This window comes from Anser anser (genome assembly GCF_964211835.1).
Source record: "Anser anser genome assembly, chromosome: 1".
Lineage (NCBI taxonomy): Eukaryota > Metazoa > Chordata > Aves > Anseriformes > Anatidae > Anser > Anser anser.
Genome location: NC_139720.1, coordinates 116,764,143 through 116,788,174, shown reverse-complemented (window position 1 = coordinate 116,788,174; position 24,032 = coordinate 116,764,143). Strand labels below are relative to the sequence as shown.

Sequence of the window (24,032 nt, the reverse complement as noted above, 5' to 3'; positions counted from 1 at the left end):
GCGCGGGGAGGGCGGCGGTGCCGGGCGGTGCCGAGCCGAGCCGTGCCGAGCCGGGCCGGGCAGGGCAGGGTCGGTCTCAGCCATGTCGCGGGACAGCGGCTCCCCCTGGGCCGTGGGGCTGCTGAGAGCCTTCGAGGAGAGCGAGTTCGGCAGCTGGGAGAAGATCGGCTCGGGGGGCTTCGGGCAGGTGTACAAGGTGCGCCACCTCCACTGGAAGACCTGGCTCGCCATCAAGTGCTCGCCCAGCCTCCATGTGGACGAGAAGTAAGACGGGGACCGGGCACGGTGCGGGGGGAAGGCAGGGTGGAAAGGCTCGGCTGTGCCCGCTTTGGGAGGAGACGCCCCAAAACGTCGGGGATTTCGCTTTCTTATTTTTTTTTATTATTATTTTTTGGTTCACCTACACAGTGCATGCAAATGCGTAACGGCGGTTCAGACGCTTCCGAGGCCAAACTGGGTTATAATGCTGTCCGCTCTGCCGGCGTAACCTTATTTTTGGGGTGGCAAAGCAGGCGGTGTAGCCCAGAGTCACGGACCTTTGGCACTTGCTGGAAAGCGAGCAAACCAGGCGAGCCCAGCCCCGCGCACGCAGCCCGTGGCAGCCACGCGTGTGACCAGACATGGCGAAGACAGCCTCGAAATTAACCATTCCCCGGGCGAACGCGGCCCTTGTCGCACTCAGGTGAAGCCCAGGCCACCACGAGATGTGGTGGGGCCGGGAAGAGCGACTCTTGGCCGCTCGAAGTGGCTCGGGAAGAGCTGCAGCATGGGCCCGCCTGTTCGCTTGGGGCCGCTCGCAAGGCATTTTGCCCTGCCCCGGTCCCGTGCTTCAGTCCTTGCAAAAGGAGTGAAAACACAGAATGAGGTCTGGAGGCTCTCCGTGCCTCACGTCTCCTTCCAGGGCAAGGCACCGTTTGGTGGGAACACACTGGAGGTCGGCCGTCCCCAATGGAGGGCATGGCACGATCCCAAAAGAAGGAGGACGGAGGGTTTTGGGGTGCGCTTTGGAAGCATCCCGCTGTTTTGAGGGACAGCGGTAACTTCCCGACAGGTCAGCATCTGTGCAGGAGGTGGGGAGCGTGGCCAAGTCGCGCTGATGGAGCTTTTCCAGCTCCACCTCGATTGCTGGGATCTCCGCCAGCTCACGAGCTGATTCTGCAGTTCGCTCTTCGGGGTGTGAGGTGGTTGAGTCGCAGAAGGTTTCCCTTGTTGCGGTTCCTGCAGCAGCAGGAGATAAGCTGGCCCGGGACTGACGGTGTTTGTGAGCCCGTCTTCTGCAAGACTGCTGGGGTAGGGGGGCATCTTGCCAGCCTGAATTTGCTGTAGGCATGGCTTACGTAGCGGAGTAAGGGAGATAAGGTGCTCCTCGTTAAAAGGGGAGAGGGAGAATTGAATGTTTGCATAGGGTAACTGTACTGTCTGTGAATAAAATGGAAAAGACCTCAGAGTGGCAGAGGATGCGTTATCTGGTTAACCCACAGGCCCACCTACCACTGAAGCTTCGGAGTAGGTTTCAGGCTTGATGTGTAGCAAGGCCTAATCAAAATAGTACCACAGCTGGCTGATTTTGCCATTGAAATTAAAGCATCCCCTAAAAATAAGGTAGAATGGTTTTTACGCTTTTTATTTGTGGAGTATGTTTAGAAACGTGTTCAAAAGTTAATTTTTAGAGTATAACACAAAGGATGCTACCGCCTACTGTAATGTGAATGATTAATTTTGAGAGATGCTACCAAATCTCTGTACTAGTATTCAGTGTGCAATAGAGATCCACCCGTCTTTCAGTGGTTGCGAGGTTTGCAGATGTGAGAGAGATTGTATGAACGTGATGCGTGGTGAACAAAAATGGTTTGGGAATTGGGGAACTTTGAGGGCAGGGGACTCCTGCAGCATGCAGTTCATCTTGGCAATCCAGTTACTGAAACACGGGTGTATTTGTTTTACTACAGAATATATTTCATGCACTTAAGGGGAGTGTTAACTAGAAGTTGGAGGGGTCCTTGGCCTTTGAAAAAGCTGTTTCTGCAGAATAAAACTGAGCTGAGATTGTATATTCGTGTGGTGGGGGGGCACAGACAAAATAAAACACCACCTCTGTAGTTCACAGGCTGTTCGAGCTGGTTGAAACAAGCCTGTATAATTAAACTGTTAATCCAGGAGATTCACTTGACAAGCCGTTTCTTGGAACTGTCTGGAGACGCAGAGTAAAAATTACCAGTGGTATCAGAAACATTAACTGCATAGCACAGAAGCTTTTTTCTTATTATTTATTTATTTGGTACCACATTAAAACACTGTTTGTAATGGTTTGGTGGTGGTAGCACTCTGTAGTCTCTCCTACTGTGTTTCTGCAGACAGTAGGAGATTTGGAGCAATTCCCTTGGCAATTATCTCACCGGAGAGTGAAGCGGCCTCAAGCAGCAGCAGAATTGAACTTACCGCCAGAAATATTTTTACCTTTAAATCCAAGCCCTCTCAGGCTGTCTAGCCAAATCCCATTTCTAAAACCTTCTTCGTTCCCACTTTCTGTCCCCTGGCGTTGCGTTTCCCACGTGCAGCTCCAGATGCTCTCAAGGTGGGGAGGTTCAGCGTAAACCTGAAGAAAAGAGTGTGTGGTCCAGAAAGGTGGAGGAGGGTACCCCCAGTACCTGCAGTGGAGAAAGTGAAGTCTTTTTTCCTTATGTCTGTTGGCCAGAGCAGAAGTCTGACCTGGAGAAAAAGTGGGCAAGCTCTGCAAGAACAACCTGGAGGTCACGGTGAATTTCTTGTAGCTGAATCTAATCACGCAGGCCCTAACGAGCCCGAACAACGTAACAGTTCCCAGAGAGGGCTCTTGGCTAGATGTGCTGCTTGGTGAGGGTGGCTACCAGGTGCGGAGGTGGAAAGGTACGCCTTCTTGGCTGGGAAAAAATGAACAAAGCCCTCTGCAGGACCTGGCTTTAGAAGTGGAGTGGAACTTAGAAACTGAGCCGGTTTTAGACATTTCTTGCTGTTAGCAGATGCTGCGTATATTCAGGTAGGTGACAAAGGTGACAGTGTCTGTTCTGGCAGATTCTGGATGCGTAGGTAGAACCTGATGCTCACCTCGCGCTCCTTAAAGAGGAGGACCTGCAGTCCTGCCATACCAGGGCTGTACAGCAGAGATCTGTTAGCAGGTCTGAGGGCTCTGCTAACCTGAAAGAAGGGATTTTCTTCCTTATTTTGGGTCCCAAACATATTCTGCCCTGACCATGCCATGTTTTTTCTTCTCTCGTTCATGTTCTCCTCGGAGGGTCAGTCGTGCAGAGGTCACTAAAGCTGTGAATTGCACAGCAGAGGTGACAGCATGCTCTTCAGTGTCTGCCATGGTGCAGGTGAAAGAGTGCGTGAAAAATCCAGGGGTGTTGTGCTTTTGTGGACCCCCGTCTGCACTGCCAGCAGTCTGTAAAGAGGTAACTGGAGAGGAGCCTGGCGAGGGCTCCCCGGTGAGTTTAAAGTTGTATTTTTGAGCACAGAACACTATCTGTAGGGCATAAAGACTGGATGCATGCAAATGTGAGTACAGTTGTAATTCTCGCAGGTCTTGCAGCAGCAGGGTTTGTGGTACAAACGTCAGGCCCTGCTGCATCTTCAGGAGAATGCACACGGTGCAGCGGCAGCAGCTCAGCCTGACCCTGAGCGGGAGCAGGGGCTGCTTCGGGGGTGCCCAGGTCCCACGTGCTGATTTAGCCCATGTTTCTAATTGCCTTGAAAATGGCTGATCTGTCAGCATCTTCTCTGGCAGATGCTATTTGCCACCGAACCCAGGGCTAGATCTCTTCCAGTGCGTGCCCCTGTCCCCTAATGCTATGAAAGTGTATGTACCCTTAGATTGACAGGAGCTGAGCAGTCCTAGATGCAAACTTTTTAAAATCACTATAATGTTAGAATATCTGGAGGGGGAAGAGGAATGGAGCCAAAGTGGTTAGAGAAGATAATTCTGACTCTCCGGTCACATAGGTGCCAAATAAGACAGAGGCTAGTCCTGTGCCTCTTGACTTAGGAACCTCAAGCAGCTTTTTCCTTTGGAGGGAGGTTTCTTGGTGATTATTCTTAGAATAGTTTCTAAGCACTCTGAGTAACTGAGCAGCATAAAAAAACAGACTTTCATCTTCTAAAACTGAACTTCAGCGATGCCATAGCGTCCTTTGTTGTAGCATTAGCGCTTGGATGTTGAGGGGATGGGCACACTGACAGCGCTGAGGCTGCCAGCACCAGTAGCACCCTGTGCGGAGTGGAAAGGGGAGGTAAGGACCTTTCATCTCGGCCTGGTGGAGAGGATCTCAGTCTGAGGAGCTGTTTGTGTTAATAGGATTAATGCAAATGCACTCCGGCACTTGACTAATGATTTAGTTGTATTCTGTCTCTCTTATCTTTTGTCCCTTTTATGTTTTCTCTTTCTTTCCTATTTTCTGAAGCATAAGTGGGGAGTTCTGGTCTGTGTTTGAAACCTGTACTGCAGTGGCTATGCCGGATCATCAGAGGTTTTATTTTTGAATGCTCTGGGTATAGGAAGACCCTAACGGTGGTGTTGGTTGCACGTTTGTTTATTTAAACAGACAAATTGGATAAAGGATGCTTGCCTGTTAATTAGTCAATTTATTCACTCAACTAACTGAGCCTGGTCGAAGCAGAAAGGGAAGGTTTTTATTTTGCTGGAAGTGGAAATTCTCTCTTCGCTGGGGAAAATAGGTAATTACTAGCAGCTTCTCTCTCTCTCTGATCTTGGTGACTCTTTCTAAGCCCGTCCTTAGCCAGGGAACCCCTGGTCCCTGGCAGCCCAGCGGCTCCTGTTAGGTTTGGGCTGTTGCTGGGTTCTTGCTCTGCCTCGGAGGGCTCAGACGGGTGTTTTACATCGTGACTCCGGCGCTCAGCTCGCTGAAGCCTGGTGAATTATGCTGGCTATGCATGTGGCTTGGGGGCAAGGAGTTGGTTGTGTTATTCACAGGCGCTCCCTTCCAGCATGCCAGAGAGCAAACTGGGTACTTGTCTACAAAGGCAATTATTTCACAAGCAAGTTGCTGTAGGGAGCAGCAGGAGCCAACATGGTTAATGGAGAGAAACGATTTCACTTATCTTTTTTTTTTTTTCCTCCCAATATCTTGTCCTTCCCTCTTAAATTGTTTTTTTAGCCTGATCTTTCCTTGGAAAAAGGTCTGCTGCTTCTTGCTAGGTCAGACCCACTGCTAAGGAGAAAAGTTGGGCATATCGGATCGCCGCGGCCCACGGGTGCTCGGTACCTCCTGAATACCGAGGATCAGCCTTGGACAGGTCGTGTTGCAGTGCCATGGCTGGCTTTGGGTGGAAGGGAGGCTTTCGCCTCATCCCCCTGGTCGCAGCAGGGAGCTTCCCCTCCTAAAGGGTGAGTCCGAGGAGCTCTGGCTGCCAGCCCTGGCTCCGTGCGGTGTCAGCAGGGCAGCTGAAGCGGTGCCGTGCGTGTTGGCTGCTGGTGGGGGCAGCCTCCTGACTCGCAGAAATCTTCTGGCTTTAGCCCCGGGGAGGTACGGCAGTGGTGAACCTGGGCATTACACATCTGGGGCTTCTTCCTAGCAGCGCCGCGGCGGACACATCAAAGCGGAGAGGCAGGCTGTGCGCTGGGGGGATTTGTGCTGCTGAAGTGTGCAGCTTGCCTGCGGTTCGGCAGCTGTGAGCTGTCATTGGCAGCACAAAACCAAGCCAGTAAATGTGACAACGTGCCTGGGGCAGAGGCTGGGGAGATAGTGTGTGGTCCAGCCAGGCAGCGATCACGAAATTTGTTTTTCAGTTTCACAGTTTCATAGGAAATTAAATGCGTTGTGCGCTTTTTTGGGGGAGCAAGCAGCCACTCCATCCTTTACCATATATTCTCTTCCACGCAGGGAGCGCATGGAGTTACTGGAAGAAGCCAGGAAGATGGAAATGGCAAAGTTTCGCTACATCCTTCCTGTTTATGGCATCTGTAAAGAGCCGGTTGGCTTGGTCATGGAATACATGGAAACAGGGTCTCTGGAAAAGCTCCTGGCTTCTGAGCCTCTGCCGTGGGAGCTGCGCTTCCGAATCATCCACGAGACGGCCGTGGGCATGAACTTCCTGCACTGCATGTCCCCTCCGCTGCTCCACCTGGACCTCAAGCCTGCCAACATCCTGCTTGATGCCCACTACCATGTCAAGGTATGCCTTGGGCGCCCTGAGCCCAAACCCCGCTTTGGGATTTTCCTGCTTCGCCAAGCTCAAAGGCTGGAGAGAAGCCCAGAAGCATTCCTTTTGAGTTAGAAAAATGCCCACCAACCCAACCGCTCCGATCCCCAAACTTGTCTACCTGATTTACGCACCCTTTTGGTACATAAATAGGGGTAGAGTTGCAGGGCCTGTGAGAAGGTGCGTGCTAGCACAGCAAACTCTGGTTTTGCGAACCCAGTGCCGCCTTCTACAAATTTCCTTATAGACAAGCCATAAAGCAGGTAAGAACATGGAGGGAAAAGCAGCGTGAATCTCCAAATCATCTCTGCCAGTTCTGCAGCTCCCAGTGGCAACCTTGTTCTGTCTGGGTCCTTCTGGCTTTGTACATTGCACTAAATACCCAAATGTCATGTACAGTGGGAGTTTGAAGAAGCAGAGCCTTCCTGGAGGCAACTCATTGTCTTCTGTCCTTTGCCCAGAGCACATACAATGAAAAAGTATCCCTGTTGTGACTGCTTATGCGTACCAGAGGTCACTTAGGGAAACTTTTCTGGCTCTATCGGTACGGAATTCTTTTTATCATCCTTTTCCAGAGTAAGCTAGCAAATTTGCTGGCCGCCTTTGTTGGAGGTTCTGTTTTGACAGCTGGGCTAAGGAGATTGCTTTCTAATCCTTCCTTTTGGAGAGGAAAGAGACTGAAGTATGCCTTTTCCCTGATTTTTATTTTTTCAAATCAGTAGCCAAATTCTCGAGCTTGGAAGTGCAGGATTAACCATATCTGGCTGATATAATTCAGCACAAGTAGTCACAGATCTTTTAGTGCCGTCATCCATCCTTTCCCTGTCTTCCTGTCCTCCTCAATCTGGCCAATGGCCGTAGGCTTGTTGTACTATTCCAAAAATGAAGTTTTCAGGAAATGGAAACACCTCTCCTGATGCCTTGAGAGGGCTGGAGCCATAAGAAACATGTGCCTAATGGAATCAGTCTGAACATGGTCTCAGCTTTTTTCTAGGCCACTTTATGGTTTACTTGTTAGGATTTTCTTCTTGAGGTACAAGGCAACTACGGACAGTCCTGGTATTACGACCAGAACATCAAGACCTGAACTGTTCAAAGTATATTCCCACACACTGGTGCTCAAAGGCCTTTGTTAAGGATTTATTTACCTAAACTTTATGCACGCTTGCATAACTTCTTAAATTCCTAATTCTTGACTCATCGGTGAACCAAGATGTGAAGGCTGTATTTTTCTCACCATTTCAGGAGGTTGAAATGTTGCCTGATATCTGCCTACTGCATAGCCTGTATCTGCACAGTGATGTAATACGAGGGGGCAAAGTGCAAAATGCACAAAAATTTTTTTCAGGTGAGGTCATTGTCAACATCCCTGAAGTGTTGCTGCTTTGTGTTTCGTATGTAGAGCACATTCTTCAGACCCTTTCCATTAAGCTCGGAAAAGAATGGTCTAATCCCAACCTTTTTTCCAGCCAGAGGTCTCTTAGATCTGCAGGCATCTTGGAAACCCCTCCATGCAGTGAAGCAGACATACGAACCCACATGCAAAATAGGAGATGTGCATATTCTGTGAGGAGTCTTCACTTTAAAAATGTGGCCCCAAACCTCCTTTTTGTGTGATGTGAAACTTGTAATTAAATTTCAGACCCTGCAGCTTGATTTAATGTGCATTTTCTTGCTGGAAGGCTAATGAAGCCAATGATTGAAGTGTTTTTACTTTTTAAATGTTAGTGTTAATTTAGTAGGTGACCTGTCCCTAATAGGATCCTAAAGTGTGTGAAGAGATGTTGCAGACTGCAAAAGAAGAGTTTGGAGGTAGGGAGGATTTTTACAAGCTGTTTGCCCTTGAGCCAGGAAACAGACAGACTTACAGTGGAGTACATTAGGAATGCTTCTGTGCCATGTTGCTAGTTAAATGGAAACACGCCCTTCTTCTTTTACGAGCACAACGCTTACTGTAAAAACCCCAAGTGAGGATGATGACTAACGCAGTAGTGTTGCACACAACTTATCATCAAGTGGGTGCCTCCGTATCATAAAGCCGTCTCCTGCGTGTTACATAAGTGTGTGTGTGCTGAATTTTGTTATTGGGAGGGTAATTAAGAGGATGAGATTAGCCTGAGCCGGGATGTAGATAGCTGTGTATTTGTTAATTTTCTCAAAGGCGTGCTGGGGGATTCTCTGGTGATTTTAAGTGTATGTACATAACGTGCAACTTAGGATAAGGCTTTGCTGTCCTCTGTAGGATGCCTCCTGCCCTGAAAGGAGTCTTAGTTGGGAGCTCCCTTCCCTTGTCCTGTTGCATCTGGGTTGCCTTGAGCAGCGTGGTTTCCTTGGGAGGATTACTGCATACCCAGGCAAGCTTTGCTAGCAACAAACAGCCTGCATTTTTTTTTTCCTTAATTTCAGCCTGTTGCTTCGCTCTCTATCAACGAGATCCACCCTGCCCCTTCCTCCAGTGTTTCACACATGCAGCCTTCCAGTACTTACGGGCTGCTTAACACCTCGCTTTCGCTCACCTCTACCACATCTGACTCAAGCTCGTTCTTCAGCCCTCCGTCCCCTGTACAAAATCAGGATCCCTCCTCCAGCTCCCTGGGATGTGGCAATCCTCGGCGGGGAAGCAGTGCCGCATTCCTGCGCTGCCCTCGCGGCGGTAGTGTGCTCGCTGCTCCGAGATCCCGTGGGATCTCTCTCCAGAGCCCTCCGCAGGTGCATACAGCCCCTGTGCAAAACCTCTCCGCCTGACTTGTTGGCAGCTGCCGTGCCCGCATGCTCGGTTACTGCTGCCCAGGTTTATCTTCTTAAAAGAGTTACTTTTCATTCAGGTTTTTAAAACGAAGCTTGCCTGCAACTTAATACCTTTGGGGAAAAACATTATTGTCCTCGTTTCTCTTATGCAGCTTATGTATATAGGTACATACACTAGCAAATCCCACCAGCTATTTTTTATCTCGCAGATTTTCTTTTGAAGAACTTGAATCAGGATGAGCTGGCAGTTCCTTTCCCCTATTTTGCTCCAACTTCAGCCAGTGTGAAGTTTGCTGCTGTGCTGTGCTGGCAGTCCCCAGAGACAACCTCTCCATGTTTAGTCATTTTTCACCTTTATTTCGTTCAGCTGAAGGAAAAGGCAGCAAAATTTTTAGAGTTTGAAGTCAGAAGAAGCCTGGTCAGATGGAAAATTTGTTTGCCATAAAGCTTCTCCGTGTACTGCAGGTCAAGGTAATAGCTGGAGGCCAGGCTGGTGACAAGAGGTTCTCTTTCATTAGAGTAGCTGATGTAGTTAACACAGCCACTTTTTTTTTATCAGCTGCAAATGCTTTCCTGTTATTAGAAAGGAGAAGAGGCTTTGTTTCGTGTGTCCCTTCTCCATTTCCCACCCCTCCTGATCAAGGTGTCTGTGCAGGGCTGTTGTTACCTGGCTCTTTGATCCAGGCCAGCTGAGCTGATTCTCACCTCAATCAATTCTCTGTCGTAGTGGCAGTGGAGAGCAAGCAAGACCATCCCTGCTGTGGCAGTGCACATTTATGATGGGTTACAGTGGATGTTTGACCGTGGTTTCTGCTCTTCTGAGGAAAGCAATGCAAACATCTCAGCTAAAACAGATTTTAGAGTTAAAGTTCCGGGACATGTTAGAAAAGGATGGGAATCCAATCTGTTTTAAAAGGACTTTGTTTTGTAGCTAGCTGAAGTCTTTACACCAGTGTTTCTGAACACATGTTTGAAGTTCAGGTGCTAGCTGTGTCTACGCTTGGAATAAGGAGAATTATTTTTTATTCCCATATTTTCATATTCCAAATATATAACCCGTGTAAGTCTTTTAAAAACTTTCTTGCATTTAAAAAAACAAACAAACAAACAAAAAACAATGTTTCCACCTTGCCCTCAGAAAAATAAAGAGGAAAAAAAAAAAAACCAAAAACAGAAGCCCGTAATCAAAACCCTGTGGACACACATGGTGGCATCTTCAATCACCAAGTGTGCAGACAGTTGGGCCAGGAACAAATACCAGGAATGCCAGCAGAGATTAAAAATTAATCTGACCGCTTTATGTATTTGTTGAAGAAAACCTTTGGGTGAACTCTGCCCCCAAGTCCGTTGCGGTGGATTTGTGAGCATGATTTGCAGAAAAATGACACGCAGCATCAGGAACTGCACGCACTCTTTAGGATGGGCTGTTGGGAGCCGTCAGTTTCCAAGCATAAATTTTGTTTCTAGAAGCTAGATCCCTGCACTGCTTGGGTTATATATTGACTACTTTTTAAAAAATAAAAAAAAGAAAAAAAAAAAAGAGGGGAAAAGAAATTTTGGTCTCTACAGAAGCAGTAAAAAATGACTCAGCCAACTCAAGCATCTAAAACCTTGCAAGTGAGTGAATTTTAACAAACTGCAATGGAAATGTTTGCCAGCGACAGAAGCAGCTAAACTGCATGCACAGAACACTCGATTTAAACCAAACCACTACAAAGATTTCTGGAAAATGCCCTTCAGATCTGGAGCCTGGCAGTCATGTTGCCAGGCTGCGGGCCGGGGAGCACGTGCAGCTCCCCTCCCCAGTTGCTGCTCACGTGTTTCTTTTCACGCAGCCCTGTAAAAGGCCAAGAGCGTGTGAGCTGTCTGAACACGAACAATCCCACTGCCTGTGTGGGGTTTGGCCCACGTTTCTACTCTTCTTCCTACCCCTTCACCGCGTGTTTTGCATGAAGCAGTCTGTCGCCTCCGTGTCTCCCCTTAGCTCTGCGGATATTAGGTATGCTTCTGAAGCGTGGTGGGATCCATCCGAAATGAGTAAGGCGAGGAGCAAGGCTACAGACTGAGCATGGCAGAGGCACGGGGCAGGTGACAGGGTGGGCTTGGGGCCGGTGGGGACGTGAGGAAGGAGCAGGGCCGCCTGGTGCGGCAGAACCAGCTGAGATTGGAGGCAGGAGAGAGAAGGCAAATGGCTGCCTTCCACCCACTGCGCAGTTCCCACTGACATTAAAAGAAGCTGCATGATTAACTACCCCATGCAGTGTGGAAAATTTACCCTAAAGGGACTCGTGAAAGCCGCAAGAGCTGTCTGCGGCATCTTGCTCGTTTGTTGCAGCCTGGCAGGTGACAATTCTCTGAGGTCCAGTGCTCTCTGCTGTGTTTGGTGCGACTGAAGCTCTGCTCTGCAGATAAATTTCCTTTTATTTTGTGTAAAACCTAACCCTTCACAGCAGGGTTTGCAACGGGAAGCTGTGCTAGCCTAGAGGGCTGCATGTGGGGTACACCATGTACTGTAACAGTTTTTTGGTGTGTAGGCTCGAAGTGAGGCCTGTTGTGTGCCTTAGGTGCGTGTGGCATAGCTGGTGGCCCTCCGTAACGCAGCAGGGTCACCGTGCTGCCTGTAATTCATTCTTTCTCTTCACTTCACTTACGCAGCAGGAAACCTGGTATTGTTCGGGCAAAGAGGAAGGTGCCTTTCTGTAATTACGCCTGCATGCCATGTGGATTTCTTGAGGTGTGTGCAACCCTCTGCTTCGTGTTAATCAAAGGAGAGCAGCGCTCCGCCGGGCCGGATCTGTTTGGGCTTGCAGGAGTCGGAGCGTTTACTAACCTGACACCGAGGGCTTGCACGATGCTGGCGGTGTGCTTTTGTGCTCCTGTGGAGCACCAGCTGCCCTCAAATCCTGCGGCTTCCTGGGGCCATCGATTCGGCTCTACATGGGGCACTTGGCTTGTTGATCTTGCCTACTCGCTGCTTTTTGGGCCTCCAGCAGGCCCCCTCTGAGAGCACAGCCACACAGGCATGGGAAACTGCTCCTCCAGACGACTTCACGTTTTTCTCTTCTTCCAAAGTCATTCCTGCGTTGCCCTACAGATTTAAGTTACAGGCAGGCAGCAGGTGGGAACTACCCGTGTGCCAGGGTACAGGACTCCTCCTGAAGGTCTCTCTGGAGCTGTTTGTTCCTGGGAGAAGTTCCTGCCGAAGCTGTGTGGGCTGGTTTGTTTGTTTTATGACAAGGGGAGATTCCTAGCATTTGAAGAGTGATGGCTGTGCAGCCTGCCTCGTCTCCGGCAGCGTGGGGCTGGCTGCAGTTTTACCCCTTTCCAATAATGGGGACATGTTACAGCTAGCCTTGCGGTTATCTTTAGAGAGAAGCTTCTGAAAGCGTAAAGCTGGAGCCTCTTTCAAAAAATAAAATAAAGTTTTTTTTTTTTTTTTAATTATGCCTCTTGTTTTGAGGGAAAACTTTCTCAAAGGAGAAGCTGTGAAGATCAAAAAGGTGCTAGGGGAATGAGTCATTGAAAAACCTGAGCATTTATTAGATACATAGAATGTAAACGTCTGTTTTTTTTGGTGGTGGTGCTGGGGGGATGTTGCGTGAAGGGCAAATCTTATCTAACATGTAGACCAAAATCAGTGGGCTGAGTGGTCAAAAAAAAGGCTTGGCTCTTCTTGAAATTTCCACTTAGCATAATAGACATTTCTGACCAGTGGGAAATAAGTAAGACAAAGGAAAATTCCTTGCCTATCTGTTTGCTCGATGATTGGTATGCCTTTGAGAGCAAATGAATGCATATTTGTTTGACACTTCAAATTAAAGTGGAGGTGTGTTTTCCTTTTTCTAAACTTGCTGTCACTTGTTTAGTTCATTTCAGCTGTGTTCACTGCGTCACTGCACCGACTTGCTATATCTGCTAGTTGCCAAAAAGAATTCCCTGTGTGGGTTTAGTGTGTGTGTATGTGTGTTTTAAACACTTTGTGCCTCTGGTGTTGGGCTTGGTCCTTCTTGGTATGGTCAGTGGAACAGTGATATCTGAAAGAGCAATTCTCTTGCATTCATTTTCAGACCACGAGCTCCAAAATAGGTGCTCAGAACAGTTCACCATAACGTACAACGTGAAAGGGGGTGGTGAGACCAGGAATTGCATTAACCTGTAGTTTGCACTAGCTGAATTTTGACTGGTTTTAAATTGCAGTAAATTGGCTGACTGTTTGTTGTGTTTGCTGTGTAATGGGCTAACATGCTGGTGCTTGCAAAAAGCTGCTTATTTTTTTTTAGCTTAACCATAAAAAGAAAATCCTACCACAGCGTAATGCTTCCAGAGTATGCTCGCAATATTTTTTTGGGGTCATCTATCACTCTCTACAGAAAAGTTTTCAGCTCCTCTGAAGTCTAATGGTACTCTCCCCTCCTCCTCTGTCTTTTGCAGATTTCTGACTTTGGACTCGCAAAGTGCAATGGCTTGTCCCATTCCCATGACCTCAGCATGGACGGCTTGTGTGGCACAATTGCATACCTTCCTCCTGAGCGCATCAAAGAGAAAAACAGGTGTTTTGACACCAAACATGATGTGTACAGGTCAGTTAACTGAGAAAACAGCTAAAAAAGGGCTTTAAATTTAAATTTAAATAAATTAAATTTAATTGAATTTAAAGTCCTCTTTTCTTCTGTTTATAAAACGTAATTGGCCATGAAGCCCCTAACTCTAGTTTGAGCCTCATCTTGCAAAGGCTTGTGTTTAGTTCTCTTTTGCAAAGTCTTTACAAGGTAGAAGACTTTTAACAAACTGCAGCTGATCCTGGTCTTCAGCATTATGGAAATCATTCCAAGTGACATTTATTTATTATCAACTGGCATGGGAGGCACTCTGCCCACCTTTAATTTCCCCATCAAAAGGTACATCCTGACCTACTTTTCTAGTCTGTGACAAAATTCTTAGCTGTCTTTGGTGGATTTCATCACTATCTCTTTGGTTTTTCTTTCATGGTAAGGTTATTAGGAAAAGGAAGTCACAGACGTAGATTAAAAGAATATCATGTTCTAAGAGGAATATTTATATATTTTTTTATAGTTGTCTTGCAGGGTAGAAGTATTAAATAACATCCCTAGTAATTCTTTGCTGCTCTCTGATCTTGTTAGTGTCTTTGTGTAGTAATTGGTAGATGTTAACAAGAAATCAGCAGTCTCTGGCAACTCTGCGTTCACTGCCTCTGGTCCCTCCCTGCACAAACTAGACTTTCAGATCATGGTTCTTGGCTGCATCTCACTGTGTGTGTTTCTCAGCTGAAATGCACACAGAAGTGAAGGCCAAGAAAAGAGAACTTACCAAAACATGTTACGCTTCTGTATAGTAATTTTTTTTGTTTGTGTTTTTTAAAGCTTTTCTAGAAATATATTTTTTGTATTTATTTGTAGCTTTTCCATTGTGATTTGGGGAGTTCTTACACAGAAAAAGCCTTTTGCAGGTAAGTGTGATGTGTTGTGGGTTGTGTTGGACTTCTTTTTCCCTTTCTTCCATTGATAAACATGCTTCCCTCCGCACCAGCCCCAGTTTACAAGTATGATGCATGTCCTCCAAATTCCTACAGTCTTATGCCATAAGCATATGTAAGATCTCAAATGCCAAGCGTAATTTTAAGTCCTCCTTTGACCTACATCCTAAAAGCAGAACCTATGGTGCCACGGCATGCCCTGATGTGCACCTTTTTTTGTAGTTTGCTGTCGTTTTTGTTGTAGTTTGCTGTACTGATCCATGTCTGTGCGTGGCCTGCTCAGACTTCTGACAGACGTTGGTGGCCAGCAAGGAGCAGTTCAGGGCAAAGCCAACTGGCAGGCAGCCATCCTGTTTTCAGAAACAGCTTCTCTGTAGAGAGGTTCTGGAGTTTATTTGTAGATTGTGGGTACAGATTTAAAAAAAAAGAAAAAAGCTGCCTGTGAGAGTAAGCTTTGTTCCGCCCCACAGTAAATGTACCAATCTACAGGCAGTTATTTATTCTTTATGACTATTTTCCTTTGTATGCAACTAGCCTATGTATAGCAAACGTGTTTGAGCAGGTTCCAGTCTAGTGTTCATTTTTCTTCTAGTGAGAGATCCCGTTTAGCCCAGTGGTTTACTTGAGAATCAAGAGCCTCATTGCTTCACTGCTTGACCTGTGGTCTTTCTTTACCTTTGTGAAAAGTTCAGGTATCTGGTCTATGTGAAAACTGTTCTTCAGTTTTCTTATAGCAGATACGGAAATCCAAAGAGAAATAGCAAAGATCTGTTTTGGTGCTGTTTTTTCTTTGGTTCTGCACCTTTTATGGGCAGAAAAAGCATGCAGTCTCTTACTGACCATTGATTTTAACTGATAACTGGAAGTAGATGTTACTGTGTTGCTGAATATGGTGTGGAAGAATAGGTACGATTTTTCCTTTTTTCCTGTTGGTAAAGAAATCTAGAAAAAATATTGCATGAAGAACAAGTTTTTGCCTAGTACACTGTTAATGCTGTTAGACAAAAGAGAAATCCTTCCTTTTGCTGAGAGAGCTTCATTTGTGTGTTTTTGCTTTACAGAGGAAAACAACATTTTACATATTATGGTAAAAGTAGTTAAAGGCCACCGCCCAGAGCTACCTGCTGTTTCCAAATCCAGACCTCATTCATGTAATAACTTGATCAAACTGATGCAAAAATGTTGGCAAGATGATCCTGGTGAACGGCCAACATTTCAAGGTAAGATTTCCTCGTAACTTGGCTGCCTATTTCTTCTTCTATGAGTCATGTTATTGCTCAGGACTCTGCTAATCCTTGGGGTAAATGCTGTGAACCTTTGTGACAGAATAAACAGAGCACATTGTATGGGAGAGACAATGATACAGGCCACTTATTCATTCATGGAGGAAGAGATTATCTGGGGACAAGTCTGACCATGACAGCGTTATGTAAACACGTCAGGAATAAGATCTGTACTGAACCAGTTGATCCATTTAGCCTGTACCTTGAGGGGAGGTGGTTTATGTTCAATTCTGATCGTTTGTATCAGGGTATATGCCTGCCAAGCTGGACTTGGTGTGCTTTTTTAGCATGCCAAAGTGTTGAACACCCTGGCTCTTGAAATACACCATTGTGTGCTAAGAAATGGAATTGTCTTCTTGTTACAAAACAATTTGTGCTGTTGTTTTTCTGCCTATAAAAAAGGCAGCTCTGCTCAAAGGTTTGAACTCATCCAAAGCACCTGTTATGAATTGAGATGTGCAGAAGAGTGTAGCAAGTACTATCTAGTAGCTTTTTTTTTTTGCATTAATGACAGAGATTTGCGTCTTCCCCCCACCTGCTTTCCTCTTCCTGCCCAAACAAAGTATGGGAACTAATGTGAAGAGGTATCGCATCTTTTTGGAACATATTTTTAAATCTGCCAGCAGTAGACTAGTTTACAGTCCTGTGGTGTGGCCACCACGTGCCATAAGTCTGATCTGAATGTGAAAGTGAGTTGTTCAGTCAGTCATTTGCACTCTTTGCTTAGCTGCAATTCTGTACCTACTGATGAGGTGCTACATGGAATAGCCAAAACAGGAGTCCTTCTCCTAGAATATCAAATAGTCTTTAAGCTCTAGTGATAAGAAAAGCAGCAGGGCATCTCAGGAGAAGACTCCTGTTTAATAACAAACAAACAAGACAAAACAAACAAACAAAACCCTGTCTGTCTGTCTTCAAAGAAATCACTTCAGAAACAGAGGCCCTCTGTGAGAAACCAGAAGATGAAACAAAAGAAATGATAGCTGAGGACCTGGACACCAAGAGCTCCCCGAAGCAACGGTCTGAGGTATTTTCTCCTTCTATCTAGTGTTAAAGTGCACTTTTTTTCCTTTTTTTTTTTCTTTTTTTCTGAGAAGCAGGTTCTTCTGTGACCTGTACTTTCCAAACAACCTTCTCTTTGCTGCTTTTTAACACCTTCTTGCCTGGTAGAACTGGGTCTTGCTGAAGGCCTGGAATGCAGAAGTGGCAGCAGATGTATGGATCAGCCACACAGAACTGAGTGCCAGTGGATCCTTGGACTGCTGAGGGACAACAGGACAGTTAGGAAGTAAAGGCTGGAACTATGTGGGTGTGTCTGATCTTAAAAAACGCTGTAGAAAAAAGAGCCATGTGGCTTTAGTGGCTGTGAGTGTACTGATGAAAGCTTCTCTCCCGCATCTAAAAGTTTTCAGTGGCCTTATTTGTAGGATTCATTTAGCAAGAATGGTGCCTAAAGGGTACCTGCAAGCTAACAAAATGAGGTTTCCTCTCATAGAAGCTCAGACTCAGTTTTCCTTACTGACCTTTCTAAAATGCTTGTGTGCTTCTCTTGAAGGGGATGTCTGCGTTATCCCAGCCGAAACAGGAGCCTGTTCTAGCATCAGTTAAGGATTACAGTCTCTCAGAGTTGCTGTCCCAGCTGGATTCAGGGATTTCACAGACTATGGAAGGCCCTGAGGACCTCAGCCGCAGCTCTTCTGAATCCAAACTTGCTGCAAGTGACAAGCGGCTTTCAGGAGTTTCATCTGTAGATTCCGCTTTTTCATCCAGAGGCTCCCTTTCCCTTTCCTTTGAAAGAGAGAGTTCAGGTAATGGTTGGGTTTTTTTGTTTGTTTGTTTTTGTAATTGTTTGGACTAGGGCATGGGAGTTGGTGGGTCAGAGAGTGGTCATATGAAGAATAACATTCTGGAAATCACTGTTAGCCTTCCTTTCTACTGCTGTCAGCACTACAAATTTGTTTACGGGAGGTAGTTATTTAAAGAAAATGAGTGAGGAGGCTCCTAAACACGGTCTAATGAGAAACAATAAATCTCACTTACTTTTGAAAACAAGTGACCTAAATTCCCATCAAAGCAATTACAGAATCAGACATGGAAAGGCTGGTTGGAAGGGAGGTCACCTAGTCTAGCGTCCCGCTCAGAGTGGGACTAAAGCCAATGCCACGTCAGGTGAGATGAGCTTGTGGCTTCTTCAGTTATATAAAGCCCAAGTCTGAGCACCTGTCTTTTGAGAAGGCTCAAACAACTTTCTCAGCAGCTCCCCTGAACATTGTAATAAGGACCCCCCTGTTGAGCGTTTTCAGTCTGCACTACAAAAAACAGGTGTCTACTTTCCACTTCGGCAAAGTACGATCAGTGCAGGGAGACCAACCACAGCATCCTTTGTTCATAGTTTCATTGGAAACAGGAGAAGGACAAGTGTAGGCTCCAAATCTGACCTGTAAAATGGTTCTGAAACTTCTGCAGGTATGGCAGCGGGAAGGGGAGGCAGTTTTTGCAGTCTGAAGTCACTGCTGAAGCCACCAGCTGTTCTAGCCAGGGGCATGTAAGGATTGGCAGGTATCAGCATTGTGATGTTGTCTTTTTCCATCTAGATATTGGTACTACAGACATACAGAAAAGGAAGCTAACGGAGGCCATTTTAGCTGGAGACACCAGCAAGCTGATGAAGATCCTCCAGCCTCAAGACGTTGATATTGTTTTAGATGGGAACTACAGTCTTTTGCACTTAGCTGTTGAAGCTGGTCAAGAAGAATGTGTCAAATGGCTCCTCCTCTACAATGCTAACCCTAACCTCACCAACAAGAAAGGATCCACTCCTCTTCACATAGCCATTGAGAAGAAAGTTAAAAGCATTGTGGAGCTGATTATGGCAAGGAAAATCAACGTTAATGCCAAAGATGAGGATCAGTGGACTGCTCTTCACTTTGCTGCCCAAAATGGGGATGATTTCAGCACCAAAATGCTGCTTGATAAGAATGCATCCTTGAATGAGGTAGATTTTGAAGGCAGAGCCCCCATCCACATAGCCTGTCAGTATGGCCAAGAGAATATTGTGCGGATCCTGCTGAGAAGAGGCGTTAATGTGAACATCAGAGGAAAGGATGACTGGGTGCCCCTGCACTATGCTGCCTGGCAGGGTCATCTCCCCATCGTAAAGCTCCTGGCCAAGCAGCCAGGTGCAAATGTAAATGTGCAGACCGTGGATGGAAGGACCTCGCTTCACTTGGCTGCTCAGCGAGGACACTACCGCGTCGCTCGCCTTCTCATAGACCTGGAGTCAGATGTCAACATACCGAATGCGCTCTCGCAGACTGCTCTCCACATAGCTGCTGAAACGGGCCACACAAGCACGTCGAGGCTGCTCCTTAAACACGGTGCAGACATCGAGGCGGCAACGGCGGAAGGATGTACAGCTCTGCACTTGGCCTCTCGCAGTGGCCATTTAGCAACGACGAAGTTGCTGATAGATGAAGGGGCCAGTGTTCTGGCCAGAGGCCCTTTAAATAGGACAGCGTTACATCTTGCTGCGGAAAACGGGCACTCTGAAGTAGTAGAAGAACTCGTCAGTTCAGGAAATATCAACGTTTCTGATGATGAGGGGTTGACAGCTCTTCATCTGGCTGCACGAGGAGGGCACACAAAAACAGTGGAGGTTCTTCTGAAGCACGGGGCGTTCACTGACATGCAAAGACCCACATTTCAGACCCTGCTACGGCTTGCTCAGCAGAGCAGTAATAGCTCAGTTACTGTCTTGTTAAGTGAGACTTAATCGAAAGGTACGGGACTTGCTACCTTTCTACCTGGTGTGAGAAGGTTGCTGGAGCTTGACTCGTGAGGGCCTTCTCCAGCTGTGCAGTGACCTGCTGCTCATCAGCAGTGTCAGCAGATGGACTGAGGGGCAGCCAGCAAGAAGCTACTCATGCTCGAGTGTGTGAGTGAGGGCGCACATGGACTAAGGCCAAATACAAGTTTAAGAGCTGGAGTGCATCACACTGTGGTCTGGATCATCCATTGCGAGTGTGCCTGCCCGACCTGTATAGTAATATTCCCCTCCCAAGGATGTTGTGAGAGTCGGATGCAACTCATGGGTTCCCCCCTGCTTTTTTTTTTTTTTTTGACATGCTGAACTAATTTAAGAACTAACATTCTACTTTCTGATTTTCCTCAGAAAAAGGATGGGGTAGATTTCTGGCTTATTGCAGTGATCTATATTTTGGGCTTAAAGCCTCTTATGATAAAATAAACCCAACACAAATCTGCTTGAAATGAATGCAAGAGAAAAGGAAAAGGCTGTTTAAGGTATAGTTAATCATGAACCCTGGCTAAGTTTCGTCGTCAGAAGGTACTCTGTTTAATGGAGACACATTGTTTACAGATTTCCATGTAATCAAAACAGTTGAGGCAGACTATCATTAACAAGGAAGGATCCCAACGACACATAAGCAGAAGGAAGAGCTTATAAATATCTTTATATACAGCACCACCTCGTATGTGTTCTGAGATCACTAAGCTGAACTAGGTGCTTGGTGGTTTGTCTCAAAAATTCAAAAGTTAAAGATTTCATACTGGACTGCAACAGGATGGTATATTTTAACATCATTATATGTATTTGCAGAACAATGTTTGGAGGAGTATGTTAGAGAACTATACCAGCCATGCCACAGTACATGTCCTAGGAGAATGAACTGTGTGTTGACTACACTGATATACTGTGTATATAGTATTTCTACCTGTTGTATGCTTTTTTTCTACTGAAGAAAATAGATTGCTTAGAGTGGGTATGTTTTAATACACCTTTTAATTTCACTCTTTTCAAAGTTCAAATGTGATACATTATTAATAAAAGATTGTGTTCGATACCTGCTTGTATTTTGTAGTTTTTAAAGCGACTGAAAACCCAGCAGCCAGCAGCAGCACGCAACTGTAATGTGTTTAATGATGCTGAAGGCAAAATAGTTGAGTTGTAAGGCTCTCCTGTTTCTACATTCCCCTTAGGTTTTGCACAGTAGGTTAGGAATTTGAAAGAATGGGAGGTGTTACAGACATTTATAGAATAAAGACTCGCATAACCTAGCCCTTATGTGCCAAACGCTTTGATATACAACTGGGACGCTTTCCTCTAACGCAATAACTGTTGAGGGAGTTTGGTTTTCTTTCCCATTTTGAAGCAAATCAAAGGCTTCTGCATCTTCCCTTTGTCACTAAGTGCTGTGACTCCTGGGCTGCTCCCCAGCAGGGCATTCCCACTATGCGTGCCACAGGGCAGGCACGTGTGTTGTGCTTTGCTCCTACCTCCTGGGGAGCCATGCTGCTCCTGCTTTCAGGACCTTTGTTGCACGTACCTGGCATGCGAATGCCAATGCCACCTCAGTATCTGATTTTAGGAGTCAAAGTGAGCCTGTGGGAATCTAGCCTGAAAGTCAATACTTTGTTTTTTCTTTTTTTTAAAAAAAAAAAAAAGCTCTCATTGGTAGCAGTAGTAGCTGAGGGCAATAAAAAAGGAGGGCAGGTGCTTGCAGAGGGTGTTTGCTGCTGCTTGGGACTGTTCGTGGCTACAAGTAGGGTTCCTCCCTGTACCTGCCTGCAACTACCCTAGCTAAATTTCCTGTAGCGTAGGGCTTCTCACTTTATATAGGTGTATAGATGTGAACTGCTCCGTATTCAAGACATTTCATTGCCTGCCTAATGAAACCATATTAAGGAGTTAGGTAGTGAAGCTGAGCTCATGCCAATATATGGAGGTCACAAAGCAACATATCCCTTACCTGAGCATAGCAGTCACAGCTAGCTTACTAAACACGAAGGCAGTGAAACTTCTCCTTAAAAAAACAAAACCATCGTAATTTTCTTACTGCTTCCTTCAACCTCTTTTGAGACCAAAGCAGTTGTCATGTTTCATGAAGCTGTACTTCATCACTATCTTCATACAGAAAAGTTAGCCACAGAGCTCTTACTCTCTCAAGTCTCTGTGCCACTGTGATTAAACATTTGGCTTGGCCTGGGACACACCATACACTTCTGTTTCAAAGTCCTCCAAACAAACAGATTTGAGATACTTTAATTCCAGTAGTATTTGCCTGAACTTCAAAAGAAGAGCTGTACGACTAGGTAACAGCAGTCTTGTGCCTCCTAATAATGCCAGTGCATGCCAGCTAGACAAAGGGAAAGTACACTTATGCTTTTAAAACAACTCAAGCACTGCTTCGCCAGTACATTCCTTCAGTGCCTAATAATAATAGCGCATTAGCTTCTAATTAAACATGAAGCCACACTTATGAGTCTTTATTTTCCATGCAGTCTTTCACAATAACAGGCAACAGCTATGTATTACATAGAAGGCAGCAGAGCTTGTCACTGGGAAAAAAACAACGAAGGGATTGCCCGACGTGCTGCCAGTGTTGTAGGGGGCATTTTTCCCTGTGATCCAGCCTGCCTTGGGGGCAGGAGGGGTGAAATAACAGCATGGTGCTGTATTAGCAGTAACGCAGCAATTATGAATTACTGTTTTGTAAAGGTCTCCTGCGGGTGACTTTCCTGGTCACGCATGTGCTGCTCGCTGGCTGGCTGAAGTCCCAGCTGGACTGCTGACCTGGAGCTTACAGGTTTTTCTTTCCCTTTTCCAAACCTTAGCCATGTTCCTTAAAAATTACCTGAGAAATACTCAGGATGGCCCATGGGTGATACCTGTCGCTATGGCTGAGCACGCAGCTGTTGACTTGTTTTAGACTGCTTGCCTACAAAAAAAACCCTCCAGGTAAAGAAAAATACATCTATAACCCCCCAGGCCCCACTATAACTGCACAGTTGGTATCAGATGAGTTATTTTTTTCTCCTCCAGTTGTACAGAGCTGCACAGAGGCTGGAAGAAAACCTGCTCCCTGCACTGCTCTCCACCAGCTTCCCTCCCTCGCCCTCAGCTCACGCCCTGAGACAAGCAAAGGCAGGGGTGGGAGCCATCGCCTCACACACAGCCTCTGCCCACTCAGCCCTCTGGCTCGAGCAATCACGCAGCCCCCTAAAAGCACACAAAACCCCTGTGTGTTTGGTGAATAGGTTCGGTTCGTGGCGTGAAAGCAAGGGGGGTGCTGCCGATGGGCTCTGGCTGCCTGGTGCTGCTCCCTGCAGCAGGCCAGGGCTGGCAGGAGTTGGGCCTGGCAGCAGGGACCGTGCCTTGCACCACTGCCCTGACCCAGGCCTCCGCCACCGGGGGCCGAGGCAGCCCCTGGTGCGTGCCCTGTCTTCCTGGGAGCGTGTTCCCAGCACCCGCTAGGGTTATTTACCCGCTCCTCAGAGCGAGGAGCTGCAGCGCCGTGTTTCTACAGGCCTCGAGAGGACTCGACAAGCCTGCGGTTCAAACACGCTTGGCGGCAGGCGAGGGGAGAGAATTGCTGGGCGATTGCAAAGAGGCCCGGAGGCAAACCTCAGCCCTTTCATTCCTGCCTCCTCGCTTGCACCACCTCGGCTCCGGGCAGCAGAGCTGCCAGAAAAACAAGGCGTGTGGGAGCCGCGCTGCACCGCCAAGGTCTCCTTCGGCGGAGGGGTGAAAACCCGCACGAGAGAGGTGCTGAGCTGCTTTGCATGCGAGTCCTGGGGCCCATGGTTTCTGATAAGATGTCAGCAGCACTCAGCCCGTCCTGCTCTTTGGCCAGAACCGCTCACACGTGCGCCCAGGTCTCTGCATGAAGCCTTCGACTGCTTTTGCAGCAGAGGCTGGGTAGTGCAGGAGGCTGTGTGGCCACTACGCTCTCCCCGCTTTCAGGACGTGCTTCCAGCCCCAGGCTGCAGCCAAATACCAAATAACATCTCCAGGGACCCAAGCCGGGGAAAGACTCCCAACCTAAAGCTCCTGCTGATTAAACCGAGGGCAGCGGCGCAGGAAGCTGTTTCAACAGAGGAGGGAGCAGAGGGCAGATCCCGACATGTCGGGCGGCCTCGATAACGCCGCGGCTCGGCGTCACGGGATGCTGGCAGCCAGACACGGGGCAGCTGTTGCAGGGCAGACTACAAGCGGCACGGGGAGGTGGCTCCACAGCTTTGCTTCATCAGGGAAGCTGTGGCAGGGAGGCTGAGGTGGGGAGGCTGCAGCAGGGAGGCTGCTGGCACGAAGCCTGCCTATCTATCCTGGTCCGGCCAGCAGCACCTTTGCTGCCACCGTCACCCCATCAGGGACATCAAGATCTTGTAGGGGACCGCACACTAGGCTCTTAAGAAAAAAATTGAGGGTAGAAATCGCTGCCGCCGCCGCCACCTTATTTGCCTTTTGTTTTTGAAATGCTGTGGGAGAGAGTTTCGGGCTTTCCATTGCAATT

At 47.1% G+C, this 24,032-nt stretch overlaps 1 protein-coding gene across 2 annotated transcripts; it reads left to right on the top strand.

The window, feature by feature from the left end:
* Window positions 1–59: 59 nt before the first annotated feature.
* On the top strand, window positions 60–20,582 carry RIPK4 (receptor interacting serine/threonine kinase 4). Of its 2 annotated transcripts, none has more exons than XM_083819311.1 (8): window positions 60–264; window positions 5,877–6,168; window positions 13,375–13,523; window positions 14,361–14,410; window positions 15,499–15,657; window positions 16,641–16,747; window positions 17,276–17,528; window positions 18,315–20,582. In XM_083819311.1, exons 1-8 carry the CDS (start codon window positions 83–85, stop codon window positions 19,490–19,492), a joined length of 2,370 nt encoding a protein of 789 aa, XP_083675437.1. In that variant the 5' UTR covers window positions 60–82; the 3' UTR covers window positions 19,493–20,582. The 2 variants fall into 2 exon arrangements, with proteins under 2 accessions (XP_083675437.1, XP_083675438.1); XM_083819312.1 differs by lacking the exon at window positions 60–264 and adding an exon at window positions 1,379–3,016.
* Window positions 20,583–24,032: the final 3,450 nt, after the last annotated feature.